Source organism: Notolepis coatsorum (assembly GCF_963971535.1).
Source record: "Notolepis coatsorum genome assembly, chromosome: 2".
Taxonomy (NCBI): Eukaryota; Metazoa; Chordata; class Actinopteri; order Aulopiformes; family Paralepididae; genus Notolepis; species Notolepis coatsorum.
The window spans coordinates 215,778,903-215,804,661 of NC_140166.1; the positions used below are offsets into that span (position 1 = coordinate 215,778,903).

At 45.7% G+C, this 25,759-nt stretch overlaps 1 protein-coding gene across 1 annotated transcript in view; it reads right to left on the bottom strand.

The window, feature by feature from the left end:
* LOC311223751 (uncharacterized protein) overlaps positions 1-25,759 on the bottom strand; it is a gene marked incomplete at both ends in the record, with an annotated part of 318,597 nt that overhangs the window by 218,019 nt on the left and 74,819 nt on the right. The window contains 14 exon segments of the mRNA XM_084308521.1: positions 2,789-3,088; positions 3,258-3,378; positions 5,747-5,842; positions 6,606-6,706; positions 9,411-9,480; positions 11,704-11,870; positions 15,624-15,758; positions 16,180-17,174; positions 17,654-18,071; positions 19,543-19,923; positions 20,168-20,326; positions 22,637-22,819; positions 24,138-24,239; positions 25,366-25,468. Of these exon segments, the coding sequence (XP_084164647.1) occupies positions 2,789-3,088; positions 3,258-3,378; positions 5,747-5,842; positions 6,606-6,706; positions 9,411-9,480; positions 11,704-11,870; positions 15,624-15,758; positions 16,180-17,174; positions 17,654-18,071; positions 19,543-19,923; positions 20,168-20,326; positions 22,637-22,819; positions 24,138-24,239; positions 25,366-25,468 (3,331 nt within the window).

Here is a 25,759-nt window from a genome sequence, read left to right on the forward strand (position 1 = left end):
GAAATGAGCTTACCGTCTTCTCCAGAGAGAGACAAGAAGATAGATACCAGTTTCCTCTCTGTGCGTTCAGTAGAAAGCTATATGGATGCACGTTAGCCTAGCTTAGCACAATGAATGGAAGCGGACAGTGCCGGTTAGCCTTCGGGAGAGGTGTAAGTAAGCCTTCTTTTAACCAAAATAGACCCCACAGGGCAGGAGCCAGTGTCCCGTTTATTAAGATCTCTCACAAGAACGGACACGTACTGGATCATACATCATCTAAAAGATTGAGAGCAAATAAAGGCTTGACATGTTTAATCCTAGTTTTAAAGGAGAGGAAAGGAACCTTTTTGACATGGATAGGAGATAAGATAAGATAAGATGGTTCTTTATTAATCCCTGTGGGAGGGATTCTAGTATCATATCAGCACAGGGGAGGGGGAGGGGAGGTACAGGCAGGGTAACAGAAATAAAATATAATAATAATCATATTTTTTATAATAAAAAGATAAAGATAACGGTCTGATCTGATCAGGTGAGACAGTATATTATGTTATATTAGACAGGTTATATATAATGTAACATATATACATTATATAAATAATGTCCCTCTTGTCAGGCCATGCGCTGCCTCTCCCATTCCCCTCTCTATCTTCTCTCCTCTGCCTCTCTCTCTCTGCTCTGTCTCTCTCTCTCCTATTCACTCTATCGCATCTGCTCTCTCTCTCGCTCCTCTGCTCTGTCTCTCTGTTCTTTCTCTCTCTCTTCTCTCTCTGTTCCTCCTCTGCCTATCTCTCTCTCCTCTTCGATCTCTCTCTCTCTTTCCCTCCCCTCTTCTCTCTCTGTATCTCTCTCCTCTTCTCTCTCTCTTTCCTCTTACATCTCTCTCTCTCTAGTCTTTCCCCCCGCCCAGCTGTTCTCGTTGTAATCGTCCTCACGTGTGTCCACCCGTCTGCTCTCCCCAGTGTAGTTGGTTGGATCATTGTTTACTGTTTGATGTTTGATGTAAGTTGTCTCCCAGTGTCCCTCCCTCTGGTTATTCTTCCTGCAGGCGTCTGTTGGTCTTTTCCCAGGTTGGTTATTTCAGTTATGTGTTTTGTTTTTCAGTCGGCTCGGCTGTCAAGCCTGTTCCCTGCCTGCCTACTGCTTTAAACCTTCTGTAGTGTGGCAGTGAAAGGGTTAATCAACCCCCTTGGAACCGTCTACTGTCTCTACCGCCGAAGCGCTTGGGCTATAGGGCTGACCCCTATTAATCGATTAGTCGACTAATCGGTCGAAAGGGGCCGTAGTTTTATCTTTTTTTTTATCATCATTTTTTTTTAAAGAAAAGAGGCCTAGAAGCGTGGCTAACGCTAATGGCACGCATACCAGATGCTAACTGCCTACGAAAACAGGCACAGAGGCACTGAAAGAGGATTTCACCCATCTAATGAACACACTATACTAGACAAATATCAAGATGTATCCATCAGTGGACCAATTACATGCTTTTGCAGAGGACAAGAAGCCTTCAGTCGACTCCTTCAGACATTAAGCACCCCACACAGCCCAAATGGAATGATAAAAAGAAAAGAAAAAAAAATATTATACGTTTTTTTTTTCTTTTTTTTTTAGTCGACCAATAGTCGACTAACAGCAAATTTTGGCCAATCCTAGTCGACCATCCAAATCCTTAGTCGGGGACAGCCCTAGGCTCCACCAAGGAGACTATAAAAGAAGGAAGGGTCATCGTCACCTCATCGGTGCCAAGTGTGGAGACTTTCAGTTCTGGGATCAGCCGTCTCCTCGTTTATGACCATATTATAAAGCAGGTTATTACCATGGATGTCCGAATCATCTGCAATTCATTGCCTCGTTAACCCTTTCACTGCCACACAACAGAAGGTTAACCCTTTACTACCGACGGCCGCCGGGGTTAACCTTCTGTCGTATGGCAGTGAAAGGGTTAACCGTTTGGTAGTGCGGCGGTGAAAGGGTTAACCAGCTAACGTTTGATATGTTGGTTGATCTCCTCAGATAGCTGGTATATTTAGAATTGTAATACAGGCTACAATAGAACTGGCACCAAGTAGAGTGTAGAACGCTGGTGTTCTGACGCGATGACCTTCTATCCGAACAACAACAATATTAATGACATGATTATGAAGGTAAGCACTGGTAATAACCAGGTTAATGAGGCTAATATTCAGTGTCATGATGGTGGTTAACCTTTTTTTTTTTTATCCACTTTGTCTCCCCATTTTCAATTTTTTCTCCCATCCCAATTTCGTATTATCCAATTCTTCCCTCCCCTGTCTTGAACGTTGCTAGACTATGCCTCCCACTGGTCGGCTGTAGTGAGGACAGAAGCCTTGCATCACGTGTCCCCTCCGGTACACGAGGAGGCAGCCTGTCGCATCTTTTCACCGCAGCAGCTCGAACTCTCAGTGGCGAGGAGTAACGCGTGGGAGGCTCACGCTGCCCCCCGCTACTTCCTGCTTCCGCCGCACCGGCGTCACCAAACCGACCTGTAGGAGTCGCTGTCCACAACGTCCAATCCCCACCCACCAGCTTTCCCACCCTCTAACACTTGCCAATTGTGTTAGTATGAACGACCGGCCAGCCGGTAGCAACGCCGAGAGCTGGGCTCGAACCCAGCGTATCCTGCGTTGGTGGCGAGAGCCTTGCCCACTGCGCCAATCAACCGCCCATTGGTGGTTCACTTTTGACCGGGGTAGATCGCCATGGTAAGGTGTGTTGCACACCTAACCTGCTCTCTCCTCCATGAGCTCAATGTAACGTGGAAGTGCAGTGGTATGTGCAGTGGCACCTTGATGTCTGTCAGGATGTTGGTGTTGGCCAGTGTGAAGGCGTTGATGTCCTTGGGCTGTCTGAGGTAGCGGTCCAGCCGGTCGTTGAAGTCCACCATGTGGTTCTCCGTGGAGTCGATCTGCCGCAGGGCGGCGCCCAGCGAGCTGCCTCTCCTCCGGAAGCTGCCCTGCTGCCCGCGCCACTGCTCGTGCCGCTCCGCGCGCTCCTGCTCCCGGGCCGCCTTCCCGCCCAGGTGGGAACACTGGGAGCACTGGTTCCCAAGGTCCGACCACAGCGACTCCGTCTCCTGTCTCAGGGACTGGAGAGAGAGAGAGAGGGGAGGAGAGAAGGCATCGTTTTAAAGGAACACGCCAACATTTGGGGAAATTAGCTTACCGTCTTCTCCAGAGAGAGACAAGAAGATAGATACCAGTTTCTCTGTGCGTTCAGTAGAAATATGACCATTAGAAAAACGAAAAGCATTGTACCTGTAGTTCCTGCAGCCGTGTGTGCAGGCCTTGGAGAGAGACTGAGTCAGAGGGTACGTCCAAGATGCTCTGCTCATTCTTAGCCAGCTGGGCTTGTAGTGTCTTCTTTGAATTCTCATACCTGGGGAGTGAATGAGACGGAAGGATCGTTAATACTGGAAAGAAAAGATGCCATAAAGGGTCTTAGTTTAGTGTATATTAATACTTATACCACGGTCTGGGCGAATACTCTTTTCTGATTGGCCGGCAGGTGTGCGTTTCAAACCATTTAATGCACATGCAGTTTTAATCACAGTTCTAAATGTATCCGCTACGCAACCTGTAACCATAGCAACATTAAAGCGCACAGCTGTCAAACTACTCTGACTCTAACTCTGTTAAAAACGTTCAACAAACACCTACACTTGTTGATTATCTTTGTTGTGTCATTCGATGATCTTATTTTATTTGCAGTATTGTCAAACAGTGGAGCTTTTTTTTTATTTTTATAATTTTTCTTTTTTGTTCTCACTTTTTCTGTATTTTTGCTCCCATCCCAATTTAGTCATTATTCCAATTCCCTTCCTGGTCGTTGCACGCATTGCCCCACTGTCGGCCTAGGGAGGGTGTAGAACTACCACATGCCTCCTCCGATACATGTGGAGTCGCCAGCCCCTTCTTTTCACCCGACAGCGAGGAGTCTCACTGGGGGAACGTAATGCGTGCGGAGGTTCACGCTATTTCCCCCCGCTCCCCTCCCTGCTGAACAGGCGCTCCGACCGACCAGTAGGAGTCGCTGTTTACAACAACCAGGACACAAACCCCGCCGGCTTCCCACCCGCTAACACTGCCAATTGTGTTAGTAGGGACGACTGACCAAGCCGAAGGTACCGCTGACAGCTGGATTCGATCCCAGAGTCTCTGCGGTGGTAGGCGAGTGCATTCTCCACTGCGCTACCCAGCCGCCCCAAACAGTGGAGCTTTTGCACAGTGTAGGTAGAGCGGTGCGTAGGAGAGGGCTGTGGGCCGACAGCAAAACGATAAAAAAAACTCTTCACTCGCGATCAAAACATCTTTATTGGGAATAAAATAACGTGATAAAGATCCAACTTTGAAAGACTGTTGAGTGGTGTTTTTGCGTATATAGAGACTATTCAGGCTACCTCTCTAGAGGATCCTTTCTGGTATCCTCCTCTACGGAAGTCTGCCTTTCAAACTCCTGTCCTCGCAAGACGGCCCTCTGCTGAGAGCCACGCCTGGGAACAGAGACAAGAGCAAGAGACGTTGGTATATATATATATATATATATATATATATATATATATATATATATATATATATATATATATATATATATATATATATATATATATATATAAGGTGCATCTCAATAAATTAGAATAGTGAGGATATATATTGGTTGCCTCCACGCCACGCCGCATTGATTCATGCAAAAGGAGCCCTGACCAAATATTGAGTGCATATACTTTTCAGTAGGTCGACATTTCTGTAATATATATATCTCTTTTTGTATTCTTTTTGTAATATTCAAATAATTTCAGATACTGAATGTTGGGTTTTCATTAGCTGTAAGCCATAATCATCCAAATTGAAAGAAATATTTCACTCTGTGTGTAATGAATCTACTGTAGGGCTATTATAATATATGATTTTCACTTTTTTTTTTTTATTATTATTATTTTTTAATTATATTTTTCCGATTTTTCTCCCATCCCACTGTTAGTCGTTATGCCAATTCCCAACCCCCTTCCTGGTTGTTGCGCACCCCCCCCTACTGTTGGTCCGGGAGGCCGGAGACTGTCACATGCTTTCCTCCGACGCATGTGCAGCCAGCCTAGCAGCGCAGATTCTCACCGGGAGAGTGTAACGTGTGGAAGGTCACACTACCTTTCTCCAGATCCTACCCTCGCTGTGCAGGCGCCCCGACCGAACTGTAGGGGTCGCTGTCCACAACGCCCAGGACCCACCCACGGCTTCCCTCCCCCTAACTCAGCCAAACGAGTTAGTATAGCGATCAGCCCAAGCCAAGGCGATGCTGACTCTCCGGGAGTCGAGACCGCAGCCTCGATTTTCACTTTTTTTATTTAATTACTAAAATAAATAAACTTTTCCTCAATATTCTAATTTATTGAGATGCAGATTCAGATTCAGATTCAGATTCAGATGACTTCATTCACCATATTGTACAGTATATACAAATGGAACGTGATTTGACATTACAGTGCACGATTTTTTCACAGATAAGAATAACATAATGATAAATAAGTAAGTGCAAAACAGGACAGAACAGTGAGACAACAATATGTTATGTATATGTAATACATATGTAATATAATGTAATGATATCAACATCATGGGATGGATACACATTGCTATACAAACATAGGAGAAGACAAAAGGAAATATGGAATTGTCACATTTGGTTATGAAGTGACAAATTGCAATATTTTGAAAGACAGTCGAGTGTGGTGTTTGTGTATAAAATCTACCTTTCTAGAAGAGCCTCCCTTCTGATCTCCTCCTCTACAGAAGTCTGCCTTTCAAACTCCTGTCCTCGCAAGACGATCCTCTGCTGAGAGCCACGTCTGGGAACATAGACAAGAGCAAGAGACGTTGGTATATATATATATATATATATACAGGTGCATCTCAATAAATTAGAATAGTGAGGAAATATATTGGTTGCCTCCGTGCCACGCCGCATTGATTCATGCAAAAGGAGCCCTGACCAAATATTGAGTGCATATACTTTTCAGTAGGTCGACATTTCTGTAATATATATATCTCTTTTTGTATTCTTTTTTGTAATATTCAAATAATTTCAGATACTGAATGTTGGGTTTTCATTAGCTGTAAGCCATAATCATCCAAACTGAAAGAAATATTTCACTCTGTGTGTAATGACTCTACTGTAGGGCTATATAATATATGATTTTCACTTTTTTTATTTAATTACTCAAATAAATAAACTTTTCCTCAATATTCTAATTTATTGAGATGCAGATTCAGATTCAGATTCAGATTCAGATGACTTTATTCACCATATTGTATATAAAAATGGAACGTGATTTGACATTACAGTGCGCAATTTTTTCACAGATAAGAATAACATAATGATAAATAAGTAAGTGCAAAACAGGACAGAACAGTGAGACAACAATATGTTATGTATATGTAATACATATGTAATATAATGTAATGATATCAACATCATGGGATGGATACACATTGCTATACAAACATAGGAGAAGACAAAAGGAAATATGGAATTGTCACATTTGGTTATGAAGTGACAAATTGCTATATTTTGAAAGACAGTCGAGTGTGGTGTTTGTGTATAAAATCTACCTTTCTAGAAGAGCCTCCCTTCTGATCTCCTCCTCTACAGAAGGCTGCCTCTCGAACTCCTTCCTCTCAAAGGAGCTCGTCTTCACCAGCACCTTGGACACCTGCCAAAAAGAGTCACCATGAAATATTTGTTTTTTTTACAGGTTGCTTTCGCAAGTGCCCCATTTTGCATCCCCGATTGAAGTGTCTGAGTGTACAGTAGAGTGTCTGAAGGTGACAGAGTGTCTGAAGGTGACAGAGTGACAGAGTGTCTGAAGGTGTCAGAGTGTCTGAAGGTGACAGAGTGTCTGAAGGTGTCAGGGTGTCTGAAGGTGACAGAGTGTCTGAAGGTCTCAGAGTGTCAGAAGGTGACAGAGTGTCAGAGTGTCAGAGTGTCAGAGTGTTAGTGTCAGAGTGTCAGAAGGTGACAGAGTGTCAGAGTGTCAGAGTGTCAGAGAGTCAGAGTGTCAGAGTGTCAGAGTGTCTGAAGGTGACAGAGTGTCAGAGTGTCAGAGTGTCAGAGAGTCAGAGTGTCAGAGTGTCAGAGTGTCTGAAGGTGACAGAGTGTCAGAGTGTCAGAGTGTCAGAGAGTCAGAGTGTCAGAGTGTCAGAGTGTCTGAAGGTGACAGAGTGTCAGAGTGTCAGAGTGTCAGAGAGTCAGAGTGTCAGAGTGTCAGAGTGTCTGAAGGTGTCAGAGTCTCAGAGTGTCAGAGTGTCAGAGTGTTAGTGTCAGAGTGTCTGAAGGTCTCAGAGTGTCAGAAGGTGACAGAGTGTCAGAGTGTCAGAGTGTTAGTGTCAGAGTGTCTGAAGGTCTCAGAGTGTCAGAAGGTGACAGAGTGTCAGAGTGTCAGAGTGTCAGAGTGTTAGTGTCAGAGTGTCTGAAGGTGTCAGAGTCTCAGAGTGTCAGAGTGTCAGAGTGTCAGAGTGTTAGTGTCAGAGTGTCTGAAGGTGTCAGAGTGTCAGAGTGTCAGAGTCAGAGTGTCAGAGTGTCAGAGTGTCTGAGTGTCAGAGTGTCAGAGTGTCTGAGTGTCAGAGTGTCAGAGTGTCTGAGTGTCAGAGAGTCAGAGTGTTAGTGTCAGAGTGTTAGTGTCAGAGTGTCATAGTGTCAGAGTGTTAGTGTCAGAGTGTTAGTGTCAGAGTGTTAGTGTCAGAGTGTCAGTGTCAGAGTGTTAGTGTCAGAGTGTTAGTGTCAGAGTGTTAGTGTCAGAGTGTTAGTGTCAGAGTGTCATAGTGTCAGAGTGTTAGTGTCAGAGTGTTAGTGTCAGAGTGTTAGTGTCAGAGTGTCAGTGTCAGAGTGTTAGTGTCAGAGTGTCATAGTGTCAGAGTGTTAGTGTCAGAGTGTTAGTGTCAGAGTGTTAGTGTCAGAGTGTTAGTGTCAGAGTGTCATAGTGTCAGAGTGTTAGTGTCAGAGTGTTAGTGTCAGAGTGTTAGTGTCAGAGTGTCAGTGTCAGAGTGTCAGAGTGTCAGAGTGTCAGAGTGTCAGAGTGTCAGAGTGTCAGAGTGTCAGAGTGTCAGAGTGTCAGAGTGTCAGAGTGTCAGAGTGTCAGAGTGTCAGAGTGTCAGAGTCTCAGAGTCTCAGAGTGTCAGAGTGTCAGTGTTAGTGTCAGAGTGTCAGAGTGTCAGAGTCTCAGAGTCTCAGAGTGTCAGAGTGTCAGTGTTAGTGTCAGAGTGTCAGAGTGTCAGAGTCTCAGAGTGTCAGAGTCTCAGAGTCTCAGAGTGTCAGAGTGTTAGTGTCAGAGTGTTAGTGTCAGAGTGTCAGAGTGTCAGAGTGTTAGTGTCAGAGTGACAGAGTGACAGAGTGTCTGAAGGTGACAGAGTGTCTGAAGGTGACAGAGTGTCAGAAGGTGTCAGAGTGTCTGAAGGTGACAGAGTGTCTGAAGGTGACAGAGTGTCTGAAGGTGTCAGAGTGTCAGAGTGTCTGAAGGTGTCAGAGTGTCTGAAGGTGACAGAGTGACAGAGTGTCTGAAGGTGACAGAGTGTCTGAGTGTCTGAAGGTGACAGAGTGTCTGAGTGTCTGAAGGTGACAGAGTGTCTGAAGGTGACAGAGTGTCTGAAGGTGACAGAGTGACAGAGTGTCTGAAGGTGACAGAGTGTCTGAAGGTGTCAGAGTGTCTGAAGGTGACAGAGTGTCAGAGTGTCAGAGTGTTAGTGTCAGAGTGTCAGAGTGTCAGAGTGTTAGTGTCAGAGTGTCAGAGTGTCAGAGTGTTAGTGTCAGAGTGTCAGAGTGTCAGAGTGTCAGAGTGTCAGAGTGTTAGTGTCAGAGTGTCAGAGTGTCAGAGTGTCAGAGTGTTAGTGTCAGGGTGTCAGAGTCTCAGAGTGTCAGAGTGTCAGAGTGTCAGAAGGTGTCAGAGTGTCAGAGTGTCAGAGTGTCTGAAGGTGTCAGAGTGTCAGAGTGTCAGAGTGTTAGTGTCAGAGTGTCAGAGTGACAGAGTGACAGAGTGACAGGGTGTCAGAGTGTCAGAGTGTCAGAGTGTCAGAGTGACAGGGTGTCAGAGTGTCAGAGTGATAGGGTGACAGGGTGTCAGAGTGTCAGAGTGTCAGAGTGTCAGAGTGACAGGGTGTCAGAGTGTCAGAGTGATAGGGTGACAGGGTGTCTGAAGGTGTCAGAGTGACAGGGTGTCAGAGTGACAGGGTGTCAGAGTGTCTGAAGGTGTCAGAGTGACAGGGTGTCAGGGTGTCTGAAGGTGTCAGAGTGACAGGGTGTCAGAGTGACAGGGTGTCAGAGTGTCTGAAGGTGTCAGAGTGACAGGGTGACAGGGTATCAGAGTGTCTCTGGTATTATGTTGTGGTTCCAGGTCGTACTTCAGTTGAAACTTTAAGAAAAACCTCCGTTTTTTCAGTAGCCTTTGCAAACTCCTTCTGTGAGATCTGATCTTGACTGAGGTCAGCAGGGGTCCTGAGGAAGAGAAATAAAACATTAACATGGGAAACATCAACTGCTCTCAAGTCCTTCTTCCTGTCCTAGTTTGACCTCTTTTCTCTTGTTAACTGACTCTTCTGACCTTCACGCTGTATGCTTCAGGTGAATTTGGAGCAAATTGGCTCTGTATTCAGGGGATACGTTTTTTTAAGTCTGATTTAAAGTGGTTTCTCCCCCGAGCAGCATAATTTTTTTATCCTGCTAAAACACAAAGATTTGTGAAAAGTTTTGTGAAAAGTGTGAAATTATTGACGATTGCAAATAACATATTTGCAGCCAGATTATGGGAAATATGCTTACGGTCTTCTCCAGAGTTAGACAAGATACCAGTTTCCTCTCTGTGCGTTCAGTAGAAAGCTATCCGGCTACAAACTAGCCTAGCTTAGCACTCTGTACTGAACACACAGAGCGGAAATTGGTATCGATATTCTCGTCTGACTCTGGAGAAGATGGTAATGTTCCTTTTAAGTTTAAGATATTTCCTTAAAGGAACACGCCAACATTTTGGGAAATTAGCTTACCGTCTTCTCCAGAGAGAGACAAGAAGATAGATACCAGTTTCCTCTCTTATCCCTTTTACACCGGCCAGGCTCCGTGCTGGAGCCGGTTCCCGAACGTAATCTCAAACCGGCCGGCGCGTTAATTGGTTCAGAACGTGACATATCGGTGCTCAGCTGGCACCGAAAAATAGTTGGTTTTTCCTCGCAAACCGTGACATCATCAGTGGGCGTGTCATATTCTAGGCTGTGAAGACGAGTAGTAGCGAGTCAGCGCGCGAGCGCACACACTAAAGAATACACACACACACACGCTGTATACGTTTGAAATGAATCGTTCCAGCAAAGTACTGTAGGCTTCTATTATTCGAATGACTTGTTTTAATGGGTATCATATAGTAGTAAGTCCTACTGTAGAACATGACATATTAGCATGACATCTGATTTATTAATGCCAATAATGGGCGACAACCGCAATTGGCACTTAAAAAGTATAAATCATGGATTAGTCAGTATCAATTCATGACGGTCCGTTTAGCTCAGCTGGTTAGTGTGCTGCCTGTGGAGCGTATGGTGCCAGGTTCAAATCTTGGTTACGTTTTTTTCTTTTTTTTTACGTTAATAAATTTATCCACTCTGGTTGATAAGATATTCCTTTATTGATCCCCTTGGGGAAATCCAGGCATCATAGCAGCATGGGGGATGGGGGGGGGGGGGGGTACAGGTAGTAAAAACTACACAAGCAGTGTAAACAAATAAATCAATATAATTTACTATCTAACTAACTGAAATATACAGTATTCACAGTATCACAGTATTCACATAAGGTGCAGTATGCATAAGGTAGTGTTATTGTCCTTTTTGGGACACCAGAGTGGGTACATTTATTAACGTTACAAAAAAGGGAAAAAAAAGTAACCAAGATTTGAACCTGGCACCATACGCAGCTCACTAACCAGCTGAGCTAAACAGGGCATCATGAATTGCTACTGACTAATCCATCATTTACACTTTACACCATTATTGGCATTAATAAATCAGATGCCATGCTAATATGTCATGTTCTACAGTAGGACGTACTACTATATGATACCCATTAAAACAAGTCATTCGAATAATAGAAGCCTACTTTGCTGGAACAGCGTGTGTGTGCGTGTATTCTTTTGTGTGTGCGCTCGCGCGTTGAGGCTCGCTCTCCACACATTATTTTTACCTGAGTAAAAATGATGATGATGATGAAACGTTGATGACGGAGACGGTGGAATGTTGGTTCTGCTTAAATGGGTGTAAACGCGGGGTGGTTCGCCAGAGAGCACCAAGGTTCAGAGGGTTCAGAACGGAGCTGGAGCTTGAACCGGAGCCCGGGCGGTCTAAAAGCGATATCTGTGCGTTCAGTAGAAAGCTATCTGGCTGCACGTTAGCCTAGCTTAGCACAATGAATGGAAGCGGACAGTGCCGGTTAGCCTAGGCATTGTCCAACTAACACCTCTCCCGAAGGCTAACCGGCACTGTCTGCTTCCATTCATTGTGCTAAGCTAGGCTAACGTGCAGCCAGATAGCTTTCTACTGAACGTACAGAGAGGAAACTGGTATATATCTCCTTGTCTCTGTCTGGAGAAGACGATAAGCTAATTTCCCCAAAATGTTGGCGTGTTCCTTTAAGTTACGAGGTTTCCAGTCGGACCACGTGGTCACTCTTTACCCAGAGTCGGGAGGCAGCGTGTCTCTGTCCCCGCTGAACTGCCGCTGGATGGCGGCCAGCCTCTTCTCACACTCGTGCAGCTGGGGCAGGGCCAAGCGGTGGGCGTCCTCCGGGCTCAGCGTGTCACACAGCTCCTTCAGGCCCTCCAGGTGCTGCCCCAAACACTCCTGGGAACACAGGGAAGAGACACTGAGAAACACTCCTGGGAACGCAAGAGGGAGACACTGAGAAACACTCCTGGGAACGCAGGGAAGAGACACTGAGAAACACTCCTGGGAACGCAAGAGGGAGACACTGAGAAACACTCCTGGGAACACAAGAGGGAGACACTGAGAAACACTCCTGGGAACACAAGAGGGAGACACTGAGAAACACTCCTGGGAACACAAGAGGGAGACACTGAGAAACACTCCTGGGAACACAAGAGGGAGACACTGAGAAACACTCCTGGGAACGCAAGAGGGAGACACTGAGAAACACTCCTGGGAACGCAGGGAAGAGACACTGAGAAACACTCCTGGGAACGCAAGAGGGAGACACTGAGAAACACTCCTGGGAACACAAGAGGGAGACACTGAGAAACACTCCTGGGAACACAAGAGGGAGACACTGAGAAACACTCCTGGGAACACAAGAGGGAGACACTGAGAAACACTCCTGGGAACACAAGAGGGAGACACTGAGAAACACTCCTGGGAACACAAGAGGGAGACACTGAGAAACACTCCTGGGAACACAAGAGGGAGACACTGAGAAACACTCCTGGGAACGCAGGGAAGAGACACTGAGAAACACTCCTGGGAACACAAGAGGGAGACACTGAGAAACACTCCTGGGAACGCAGGGAAGAGACACTGAGAAACACTCCTGGGAACACAAGAGGGAGACACTGAGAAACACTCCTGGGAACACAAGAGGGAGACACTGAGAAACACTCCTGGGAACACAAGAGGGAGACACTGAGAAACACTCCTGGGAACGCAGGGAAGAGACACTGAGAAACACTCCTGGGAACACAAGAGGGAGACACTGAGAAACACTCCTGGGAACGCAGGGAAGAGACACTGAGAAACACTCCTGGGAACACAAGAGGGAGACACTGAGAAACACTCCTGGGAACGCAGGGAAGAGACACTGAGAAACACTCCTGGGAACACAAGAGGGAGACACTGAGAAACACTCCTGGGAACGCAGGGAAGAGACACTGAGAAACACTCCTGGGAACGCAGGGAAGTTAAGCTTTTTAAGTTAAGTTAAGTTGCTTTCTGAACATAGAAAAAGAATAAAGGGAATAATGGAATTGTCACATTTGGTGAAATGTGAATAATAATAATAATAATAATAATAATAATAATAATAATAATAATAATAATAATAATAATAATAATAATAATAATAATAATAATAATAATACAAATGAGAAAAAGAAGAAAAAGAAAAAGAAGGAAAGGAAAAGAAGGAAAGGAAAAAAAGGGGAAGACAGAGAAGAAGAAGGAGAGGAACAATGATGAGAAGAAGGAGAAGAAGAGGAAGACGAAGAAGGAGAAGAAGAAGAAGAAGAAGAAGAAGAAGAAGAAGAAGAAGAAGAAGAAGAAGAAGAAGAAGAAGAAGAAGAAGAAGAAGAAGAAGAAGAAGAAGAAGAAGAAGAAGAAGAAGAAGAGGAAGAGGAAGGATATAAGGAGAAGGGGGGAAAGAGGAAGAAGAGGAGGAAGAAGGAGAAGAAGAAAGAGAAGAAGAAGGAGAAGAAGACGAAGAAGAAGGAGAAGAAGACGAAGAAAAAGAAAAAGAAAAAGAAAAAGAAAAAGAAAAAGAAAAAGAAAAAGAAGAAGAAGAAGAAGAAGAAGAAGAAGAAGAAGAAGAAGAAGAAGAAGAAGAAGAAGAAGAAGAAGAAGAAGAAGAAGAAGAAGAAGAAGAAGAAGAAGAAGAAGAAGAAGAAGAAGGAGAAGAAGAAGAAGGAGAAGAAGGAGAAGAAGAAGAACAACAACTATTTAAATTGATTGAATTGGTTACAAAACTGCAACAAACAGCACAGATGACGGCAGCGGAAATAGATCATTTAGTTTAGCACTAACCTGCTTTTTCCACACACAGAGATTTATCTAAATGATCAATTATGATCTTTTAAAAAAAATAACTAAAGGAGTAAAGCCCATCAACCAAAGAGAAGTCTCCAAAAACATGTCAGAGAAACAGCAGAGTAAAGTAAAGCTGCATTTACCAAGTCCCACTGAACCAGTCTCCACGAAGGCACGGGAGGAGAAGGAGGAGAGAAAAAAGAAAATAAATCCAAAGCAACCACCGGGCTGGGATCCCTTCACCCAACGGCGCGCCAAGAGTTTACCGTGACGGACTTAACTACCTGTGTTCCGCTTGCTAATCCAGAGCTCAAGTGCCTCTCGCACTGCGCAGTGGCCGTGTCAGAGACTCGCATCTTTATTTCAAACCGTAACCGAGGCAAAAGGCTTGATATCTCATCTCTGACAGCCTGGGTAATAAAAAAAGAACCACACATCTGTTAGGGCTTTTATTACCGACATGACTCGGTATACATAAAAAGACTGCGAGTGCCTAAACACGTCTGCTACGGCTTGCCAGACATTCATCGAAAGACTTTTCTCAGTGAGTCTGAACATTCCTTTATTAAAGAGCCACTTCGCCAACTTTTCAACCATAATCCTATTGTCCGGTTGCGTGAGGAGGACATGTGATAGTCTGATATGAAACTCTCGAGAGCTTGGCCCGGAGGAACTCTGCCTGGGGACATCACCCAGAGCAGACTGATTGATTGATTGATTGATTGATTGATTGATTGATTGATTGATTGATTGATTGATTGATTGATTGATTGATTGATTGATTGATTGAACATTGTATTAACAGATTGCAGAATGGGTACAATACAGTACAGCTCAATACACACAATTGTTAAGGGGATGCAGACCAGAGAAAGACTTTCGTCTTGTTTACATCAGGGTCCCCCATTTTCAATTCATCATAACATATATGACATACATTACATACAGATAGACAGTACTGCTACATCTATACATTTATGACATACCAGATCTACAAATATACAGTATTGTTTATGATACAAAAATAGTCTAAAAAGAGAGTATATACATTTGAGGGGGAAGAAACTGTACATTGGAGGAGGTTAGGGTAGGTGGGGTGGGGGGGGAAACTGTACATTGGAGGTGGTTGGGTAGGTGGGGTGGGAAACTGTACATTGGAGGTGGTTGGGTAGGTGGGGTGGGAAACTGTACATTGGAGGAGGTTGGGTAGGTGGGGGGGGGAAACTGTACATTGGAGGGGGTTGGAATATCCTGAGCAGCGGAGTCTGGGCAGAGTTACGTTTTGTGTTCCAAAAGGGAGGAATGGGAGAGGCTGAGCCCCAAACCCTCTCTCTCTCTCTCTCTCTCTCTCTCTCTCTCTCTCTCTCTCTCTCTCTCTCTCTCTCTCTCTCTCTCTCTCTCTCTCTCTCTCTCTCTCTCTCTCTCTCTCTCTCTCTCTCTCTCTCTCTCTCTCTCTCTCTCTCTCTCTCTCACTATATATATAACTTTTCATGATGTTTTAAATTTTTCCCGTGGTATCGTTTTAGAATCAGTATCGTGATACTTAGGCTGGTATCGGTATCAGTCCACACATGGTATTGTGACAACGGTCCTCGAATTGGAACTGAAAACAGCTGAGGAAACTGTGCCTGTGGTTCACACTAGAGGTCCGCTCTCCTCTGGGTGACGTCATCGGGCGGAGTTTCTCGCAATGCGGTCGAACCCTCAAGATACAGAACACTTTGGTGCATTTGATGTCTGATCATGACATGTCCTCCTCGCGACAGGACAATAGGATCCAGGTCAAGAATTGGCTAAATGCCTCTTTAATGATGTTTCAATTACCACGGGCACTTTGGAGCCTACCTGCCACTGTGTTTGGACGGACTGTGTGAAGAACTCCATGTCTCTCAGCTGAGACGGGGTGCAGAAGGCCTCCATGCAGTCCGCCGCCCTCAGGAACTCTTCCAACAGCTCCGGGTCCAACGTCCTCAGACTCTCCTGGAAGAAGACACACATACAGTACACACAATGTAATGAGCAAACGTCCTCCTGGGCACAGTACCAGTGGAATACATGAACAATGAACCCTTGTACTGAAGAACAATATACATTAGCTCAGTTTTGAAAGTGATTGGACAGCCTGTGAATTTTGCACTTGTGAAGTCAATCTAAATCACTTCAGAGTGTGAATGTGATATATCACTAGAAGTACTCAACCTCTACTGTCTTTAACTATGAATGAACACAACACTCCATCTTTAGATACATTTTAAAACATTGTTCCTCTGAAAACTTAAAACTGAGTTACATGGTTCTTCATAACTATAAATACACTCAAACACTCCTCAAAGGTGAATAATTTGGAACCAGTTATTATTCATACAGCAGAATGTTTCATCCATAATCAAGTCAATCATACCTCTTTCATGGAAACTTGCTCGTCAGATATGCGTTTGTCTTTGAAGACGTGTATGGCTTCTAGGATGTGCTCCTGCAGGCAGTGCTTGGCCCCCTCAAAGCCGTTCCTGGCCAGGGCTTGGGCCTTGGCGTAGGCCTCCGTGTAGGCCTGCGCAGGTGCCTGGAACAGGGCCTGGGGTTTGATACGGAGCTCTGTCTCCGGGAGGGACTGAGGAAGGACAGGGGGCAATGAGGGGACCTTGGGTTGGGGGTGGGGTGACTGCTGGGTCAGGGGTTTAGCTTGTGGTGCTGGCTGCGGTATGGGTTGTGGTGCTGACTGTGGCTTGGGTTGTGGGGGAAGCTGTGGCATGGGTTGTGCGGGAAGCTGTGGCTTGGGCTGTGGGGGAAGCTGTGGCTTGGTCTGTGCTGCTGACTGTTGCATGGGTTGTGGGGGAGGCTGTTGCATGGGTTGTGGTGCTGATTGTGGCATGGGTTGTGGGGGAGGCTGTGGCTTGGGTTGTGGGGGAGGCTGTTGCATGGGTTGTGGGGGAGGCTGTTGCATGGGTTGTGGGGGAGGCTGTGGCTTGGGTTGTGGGGGAGGCTGTTGCATGGGTTGTGGGGGAAGCTGTGGCTTGGGTTGTGGGGGAGGCTGTTGCATGGGTTGTGGGGGAAGCTGTGGCTTGGGTTGTGGTGCTGACTGTGGCATGGGTTGTGCAGGAAGCTGTGGCTTGGGTTGTGGGGGAGGCTGTTGCATGGGTTGTGGGGGAGGCTGTGGCTTGGGTTGTGGGGGAGGCTGTTGCATGGGTTGTGGGGGAGGCTGTGGCTTGGGTTGTGGGGGAGGCTGTTGCATGGGTTGTGGGGGAAGCTGTGGCTTGGGTTGTGGGGGAGGCTGTGGTGCTGACTGCGGCATGGGCCGTGGTGCTAACTGCGGCTTGGGCTGTGGTGCTGACTGCAGGATGGGTTGTGGTGCTGCCTGTGGCTTGGGTTGTGGGGCTGCCTGTGGCTTGGGTTGTGGTGCTGACTGCGGCATGGGTTGTGGGGGAGGCTGTTGGGGTTGAGACCAATGCTGAACTGGCTGAGGTTTGGGTGGTGGCAGTGACTGTGGCTTGGATTGTGGGGGTGATTGCGGTTTGTGTTGTGGTGGTGGCTGGTAGTGGGGCGTTGGTTGTGGCAGTGACTGGGGCTTGGCGTGAGGCAGTTGGACCTGGGTCTTCTGTTGTGGGGCTTGCTGGATTTGGATGGGGGTTTGAGACTGACGCTGAGTCTGTGGATATTGTTGGGGCTGAGGTTGGGATGGTGGTTGGGGTTGGAGCCATGGCTGTGATTGAACGTGGTCTTGCTGCGCCTGCACATGAGTCAGATTATAAGCTCTCATCTGAGGCTGTTGCATAGGACTCTGGGATCTAATTTGTGCTTGTGGATGAGCCCATGGCAGAGTAGTTTGCGCTTGAGCCTGAGGCTGAGTATATGGCATCCTCATCTGAGTATATCCAGACCCTTGCTGGGGTCCCTGTGGATGTCCTTGTTGAGGCCCTTGTTGGGGCCCCACTGCGGCCCTTTGCTGTTGTGGAGCCTGGGCTGGTGGATAAGCCAGAGCTGGCTGAGCTTGGCCCATGGACTGAGGGTAGGCTTGGGGATAAGATTGAGGCTGTGCCTGCCTTGGCTGGGGATACACCTGACTGTGTGACTCTGGTTGGGGTGGCCACTGCTGTGGTGGAGACTGAGTCTGGGGGTAACCCTGGGTGTAAAGATAAGGTGGAACTGGAGACTGGGGATGCTGGATCTGCATAGGGGATGCAGTTCTAGCTTGAGCCCAAGCCTGTGCCTGAACTTGGGTAATAGGTTGGGAATGGGGTTGAGCCTGAACCATAGGCTGAGCATGGGGTTGAGTCTGGGTCTGAGAGGGTGCCTGACCTGGCAAAGGGGATGGAGACCTGACTGGGGCCCATGACTGTGAATGAGAACGGACCTGGATGTGGGATGGCACTGGCGCCTGGATTTGGGCCTGGAGCTGGGCTTGAGAATGGGTCTGCATAGGGGGGGGAGACATGGCAGGAGACCATGCCTGTGCCTGTGCCTGTGCCTGTGCCTGCGCAGGCGGGCCATGGGCTTGAGCCTGGAAACGACCCTGGGGCTGCATAGGGGACTGAGATCTGTTTGGGGCCCATGTTTGAGGCTGTGGCTGGCCATGAGGCTGGGGTTGTGCCTGGGTCTGAGGTTGGTGGTGATGCTTGGGTTGGGCGAAAGCCTGTGTGTTCATAGAGCCCTGAGGCTGTGGTTGATCCTGAGCTTGACCTTGGCTCATCCTCGCCTGAGGCTGCATCGTAGTTTGGGTCAAACACGATGATTGAGCTTGGGGAACCGTCTGTGGTTTAGAAGGAGCTGTAGCTTGTGGTTGTGGTTGAATCTGTTGAGAATGGCCTTTGGCTATAGTCTGGTTTTTAGCCTGAGAAGGTAGTTGGGTTTGAGCTTGGCTTATAAGCTGTTGTTGTTGCTGCTGCTGCTGCTGCTGTTGTTGTGGCTGTGGCTGTTTCATACCCCTGGCTTGAGTCTCAAGTTGTGGCCTGGGTGTCCCTGTTAGCTGTGGCACTACCTGGACAGGAGCTTGAGCCACAGGCTCTGTGTCTGGATTTGTCTGGGCCTGCTGTGCAGTGGACGCCTGAGCTGGAGTAGGAGTCTGATCTGGCGCTGCCTTCTGGAGCCAGGGACGGTTCCTCTTACCCTGGGCCCTTCTGGTTTGAATCTCCTGGGAGGGTACGGGCTGCTTCTGTTCCTGTGCTTGTGGCGGTTGTTGGCCTTGAGTTTCAAAATGTTGCTGCTGCTGTACTTGTTGCTGCTTCACCTCCTGGTGTTGTTGTTGTTGTTGTTGTTGTTGTCGCTGCTGCTGCTGTTGCTTCAGCTGTTGCTCTTTTATCAGCTCTTGCTGTGCAATCTGTTCTTGTTGGAATTGCTGTTGTTGCTTCAGATGTTCAATTTGATGTTGTTGCCTCTGTATAAGATCCAGGTGTTCCATTTGTTGTTGTTGATGTTGTTGTTGCTGTTGTTGTTGTAATAGCTCCTGCTGCTTCAACTGTTGCTGCTCTTGCTGGAGTTGTAGTTCTCTTTGTCTCTGTTGGTCTTGCTGTAGTTGTAGTTCTCTTTGTCTCTGTTGTTCTTGCTGGAGTTGTAGTTCTCTGTGTCTCTGTTGGTCTTGCTGTAGTTGTAGTTCTCTGTGTCTCTGTTGGTCTTGCTGTAGTTGTAGTTCTCCGTGTCTCTGTTGGTCTTGCTGGAGTTGTAGTTCTCTTTGTCTCTGTTGGTCTTGCTGGAGTTGTAGTTCTCTTTGTCTCTGTTGGTCTTGCTGTAGTTGTAGTTCTTTTTGTCTCTGGTCTTGTTGGTCTTGCTGTACCAATGCTTGTCTCTGAGCTTGTCTTTGCTTCTGGACCTCTGCCTCAGCGTCCGGTGGCGATGGCGAGCGGTCTCCAGTAACGGCTTGTGCGTAGCTATAGACTAGAGGAGGAGAACCCATGGACTCGTCTCTGTATTCCTGCACTACTATCTGTGGCACCGGGGGGGTTGGATGCTGAAGTGACTGAGCCTTGGGTTTCCCCACAGCCGGAGTCGTCGCCTGCTGGGTGTCAGAGGCAGCGTCCGAGGGTCTCTGGCGTTGAGAGGCCTCGGGTCCTTCCTCGGTCTGGATGAAGATCTTCGGTGGAGGAGGTTGTTCCTCTGGGGGGCTTCTGCTCCTGTCTCTCCTGGCTCCCAGGCTGCTCAACATACCTACTGTTTCCTATAATGGCAAACACACGTATAACCAAAATGCACACTAGCAAATATACAGATACTTGCCAGACCTAAGCAGACCTAATTTTCCCCCCTTTCAAATCTAAAATAAATCAAGCACTTAAATAGTTTTTAACATTCAAACACAGTTTCCCCAGATGTCTTCTCTTAATTGACAACTACGACGTTCATCGATTGGGACACCTTTCCTCCAACGACAAGGAGCAAGGCGGGGAGGAGGAGCCACTGACCTGGGACTGAGCCAAGGCGGCTCTGACCCGCTCCTGCATGGCGGAGGCGTGGAGGTACTGGATGGGAGAGTCCTTCTGGCCCGTCATCACCATCACCTGCAGGTCCTGTTCCTCCGTCACCACCAGACCCTCCAGCTGCAGGCCCCGTGAGACCAGGATCTGGTGGAATAAGAGGGGGATAGGATCAATACTGGCGGTCCCATGGTGGGGCCTGTAGAGACACGTGATGTGATTTTGAGGTGATACAAATACATCGTATGTATTGGACCTTCATCAGGTAGATGACCCAATGAAGGTCCTTCTTGCACCCAAACGTTTGCTCCCAATTAGGGGTGTAACGGTACACAAAAACCACAGTACGGTACGTACCTCGGTTTTGAAGCCAAGGTTCGGTACGGGCTTTCGGTACAGTGGGGGAAAGTTTGGCTTTCCATGTTCCACTCAGGGGTGATGTAGTGTACAGTAACTAATTGTACTTGTAGGGCTGTCAACGAATATTCTATATTGAAATTAATAATCGACTTGTCGTTTTCTTTAATAATAATTATATTAGATTGTCGTTAGTGGTTAACATACCGTTGTATTCGTTAGGTACACTACACAGCCGTTCGGTACGGTATGGTACGGTACACACTGAAACGGTTCGGTTCGGTACACATATATTCCAAATTACTACTAGGAATCTGTCTGATCGGACTCCTACCACCTAAACTGCATGGACTACAATGTATAACGTACAACGTATATCATGCCAGTTAGGGTACCGTATGTATACTGCACCTGTGTAGTAGTATACTGTATACTTTACTATACCCATAGTATATTCAGTGTTTATTGCCCATATTTATTGTAATGTATAATATAAGAGAGGAAATTGGTGTCTGTCTTCTTGTCTGACTCTGGAGAAGACGGAGTGAATTCTTTCATTTGTCGTTGTTTAGATGACTGGTCCACACCCGTGTGTGTGTGGCGAGTTCCCACGTGGTGACAGACAGAAAGGGCTCCAAAGATGAGAGACTTTCATTCGGGTCTTTCACTTGGGCAAGAAAAACGGTTTCAGAATATCTGCTTTAATTGTTCAATTCTTCATTATTCAGTATTTTATCCTGTGACGCCGTTTTCTCCATAGAGATTAGTTATGTTGGCAGAGTAGCCTTCTGATAATTAATCAGCCAGGCTCCAGCTGGCTAAATATCCCAGTGGTTTTCCAGGTTCACTCCTGACCAATAGACCACCACAACACTTCCGGTATTCTGAAATCATGGTTGTGAGATGGTTGTAGCTACGGCTGTGGGGGTGCTGGAGACATGATCCAATAGACTTTTATACGCCTGAGTCTCCTGAACACGGAGAGACCGACCCCAAGTCGATCGGCACTTTCTCGGCTGAGCTATAGACACTTTTCCGCATCTACTCTCGAACTCCGCATGCGCAGATTGCCCACGGAGTCTCTCTGGATTGTCCAGAGATCTAAGGTTTATCAATCTGCGCATCCGTAGCCGTCTATGGAGATTAATTATGATGGCAGAGTAGCCTTCTAATAATTAATCAGCTAGACTCCAGCTGGCTGAAGATCCCAGTGGTTTTCCAGCTTCACTCCTGACCAATATGGTTAGTGCTTTTCTACGAGTCTGCTGAAGGCTCCCCTGCTGCCACATTTTAATTCCACACAAGTCCCGGGTAATAGCAGAAGCAATAAGCTCACGATTCAATCCTCAAAAGGTCCACCGACACGCATGGAGGTCAGCTTCATAATCCGTCTTTTTGCTAAATAAAACCAAGAACATTTCTCATAAACCTTCACTGCTCGTTTTATATGCAAATCCTGTGAACATTAAAAAGATGGATTGTGCCGGTCTGTCTCCAGAGAGCTTATCCTGGCCGGTGGATCCCACTTTCATTACCTTCCTCGGTTTTCTCTGACCGATGCGGCTACCGTGTTCTAAAGCGCGAGGACCCCTCGTGTCCGACTGTAGAGTCCTCTAACAGTGACCCTGGGGGGGGGGGGTGACGTTAGAGGAGGATGTATTTGCTGTAACTCCTACCTGTTCCCACAATATGGAAAATTATGTTTTTCTTTTATTATTATTAGGCATATTTCACATTATTTGAATAATGAAAGGCTATTTTATCATCTTGTACGACATTGACTCACTTTACTTTTGTTTTTAATGATCATGATCATTTTCCTTTGAATTTTTCAATTAACATTCTTCTTAAAAAAATCAACAGATACTGTAAACAAACACACACACACACACACACCCCCCCCCAAAGGCTCCAGCTCAATCGCCCTCCCCACCCAGGACCCCTTGCCCACACATCCCAGGACACCCGCCCCCCTCACACGAAAATAAAGAACAATATTGAACATGAAAAAACAATGCTATAGTGCAAACAAACAAAGTAAAAAACGAAATAAGCAAATAATAAATGAATAAAGTTGACCGGTCCGTGGCCGGAGCTCACCCTGGTGCGTGGGTCCTGCCCCCCCCTCTGAGAGCGCCGCCGCTCCGCAGCCTTCAGCACCTGGTACGTCTCGCGGGCCTCTGCCTCCCAGTGGAGGAGCTCGGCCAGGCGGCTGTCCAGCCCAGAGACACTGTGCTGCAGCTCAGCACACACCTGCTCCGCCTCAAACAGCGTCTGGATCACCTGGAGACAGTGAGACGATGATACGTTGAGACAATTACACATGTAGAAATGTATATGAACATTTAAAAAAGTGTCAACATGTTTTAATATAGTATTTCCATCGTCTAAATTAAAAGGTTTTGGAGACGGAGCATTCTCACAAGCTGCACCCCGACTTTGGAACACCTTCCCTCAGACTATCAGAGACTGGATTTTGTATTTGTTACTTGTGGTGTTATGTCTTGTGTATTCATACTGTTGCTTGTTCCCTGTGGTTATATGTTTCTTTGTTCTTTGTTTTGCTTATTGTCAGCGTCTTTGGGTTCTTGAAAAGCGCTATATAAATAAAATGAATTATTATTATTATACATATACAACAACTTGTTCTTGTTTTATTAGCTAGACAGCTGAGGGGTCCCGAAACGTCTTTCCAAAAGTATTGTGTGAGTACATTTGCTATAGGCTACTCTTTTTGACATGGACTAGGCTAATTAGATTTAACAATCCTGATCCTATATCATCTTTTTTTTAATTTTTTTTTTAAATATATAATCTTATCTCCTGTGCTGCACAAGACCTAGCATAGTGTGGAGTGGAGAGATAACACATAATACACATATTAATAACAAATGGAGATTAGCTATATAGCTCAGCAGTTGTGACAATCATTGTATTATTTATTATTTATTTATTATTATTACATGTGCAAAACTATTTCGAGTTTTTAGATGCATGTGAGATTATGTGCAAAAACAATCAGCCCCTTTAATACTAGCACAGCCGACAAGGGGTCACATGACCCCTAGGCATTTTCAATAAATGTATCCTCGTCACTCGGTCGAGCTCCAGCTCTGTCACTCAATGACTTTTCCTAAAAGTACCCGTTTTATCTGGCAGGGTTTCTGAAATTTCAAAATGACTTCAGGAAAATGTAATTAGAACGTTATTCCACATATGGGCCGTTGGAACAGACAAAAGTCACAGCACTTTGCGAGCGTCTAGCGCAGGGGTGGCCAACCCGTGGCTCACGAGCCGCGTGTGGCTCTTTGCCCGTCAATGTGTGTCTCTTCCATTCAAAAAAAATTATTAAAAAAATTATAATATATTTAAAAAATATATATATGTTTTATGTCACTCAAACCTACATTTCATTGTGGTAAACCTCATATTTTTATATTCAGAGGTAATTATATAGTTTACACTGTTTATTTTTCTCATATTTCTCATATAAGCTGTCGGGTCATCTGACCCGTTCCTGGCGGGAATTAGTGGCATTTTCTCCATGGCTGTGCTCGTGTTAATGTGCCCGCTGGGCGGGGTGAGGAGGGGTCAGTCCTACCTCAGGTATGGCCAACTTGAGCTTCTGTAGCTGATCAGCTGGGCACTCAGGGGACGGAGCCACCTCATCCATATTCACTTCCTTTGTCCTTTTCATCATGAACTGAGCAGCACAAATTATAAAAATCATAACAATAATATGAATATATAATATATATTTGTAATAATTGTTCATAACAAATTAGTTCCTCATACTAAGAATCATATAACTAAATTAAATGTTTTCAGAGGAACAATGTTTTCAAACTTTATTATCTAAAGATGGTAAGTTAGAGTGTTGTGTTCGTTCATAGTTAAAGAAAGCAGAGATTGAGTACTTGAATGCTTCTTTCTGTTTTGCTCCTGAGAGTGTGCTAGATAATAACAAGATAGTATAAAATGAGTATAATATACGTATAAAATAGAAAGTCAAGTACGTAAACAAGTGTAAACAACAATAAATTTCAATATATATATATACAGTATGTACAGTATATACAGTGCAGGTACAGTACAGTGTAGAAATGGTGAGGTATAGCTTAACTTGTGGTGCCACCTTGTGGTGGTGAGGTGCAATGAGGTGCAATAAGGAATGAGATTGATGTGCAAATTTCCTTACCAATAAATATAAATATAAAGTGTGTTAGTGTCTAAAGTGGTAAAGTGGGTGCTACAGTGTGTTGTGTATTTAAAGTGAGTGTGTGCGTGTGGATGTGTGTGCTGTGGTTGTATTGATGGTTTGTTATTGTTCATTGTTCATTGTACATTAGAGTGTTGTGTTCATTCATAGTTATAGACAGTAGAGGTTGAGTACTTTATTATCTAAATATGGTAAGTTAGAGTGTTGTGTTCATTCATAGTTATAGACAGTAGAGGTTGAGTACTTTATTATCTAAAGATGGTATGTTGGTGTTGTGTTAATTCATAGTTAAAGACAGTAGAGGTTGAGTACTTTATTATCTAAAGATGGTAAGCTAAAGCTAGTGTTGTGATCATTCATAGTTAAAGACAGTAGAGGTTGAATACTTTCTTTTGATATATCACATTCACACATTCACGATTTGGATCGACTTAACCACTGCAAACAATGGGCTGTGTCCAGAACCTTTTAGAATGGAGTTATATATGGTTCTTCAGTACAAGGATTCAAGTATATACACTAACTATAATAACATTATATAATACAATAATAGATTAGTGCATTTAGAGCATTCAGTTGATGTGAATAGTTAGCTCTGACATTAGCCTACCTGTATTCTCTTCCTGTAGGTGCGTAAGGGGCCTGACATGACCTCTACAGGCTCCTTCAGGATCAGGGTGGCTTCTCTGATGAGGGCCTGGAGGTCCTGGGATCTGGCCTGGCCACCAGCCCCGGGCTCAGCCTCTGTCTCCTGGGAGCCAACAAGTCAAATCAAGTCAAGTCCAGGTTTATTTATTAAAGGAACACGCCAACATTTGGGGAAATTAGCTTAACGTCTTCTCCAGAGAGAGACAAGAAGATAGATACCAGTTTCCTCTCTGTGCGTTCAGTAGAAAGCTATCTGGCTGCATGTTAGCCTAGCTTAGCACAATGAATGGAAGCGGACAGTGTCGGTTAGCCTAGGCATTGTCCAACTAACACCTCTTCCGAAGGCTAACCGGCAC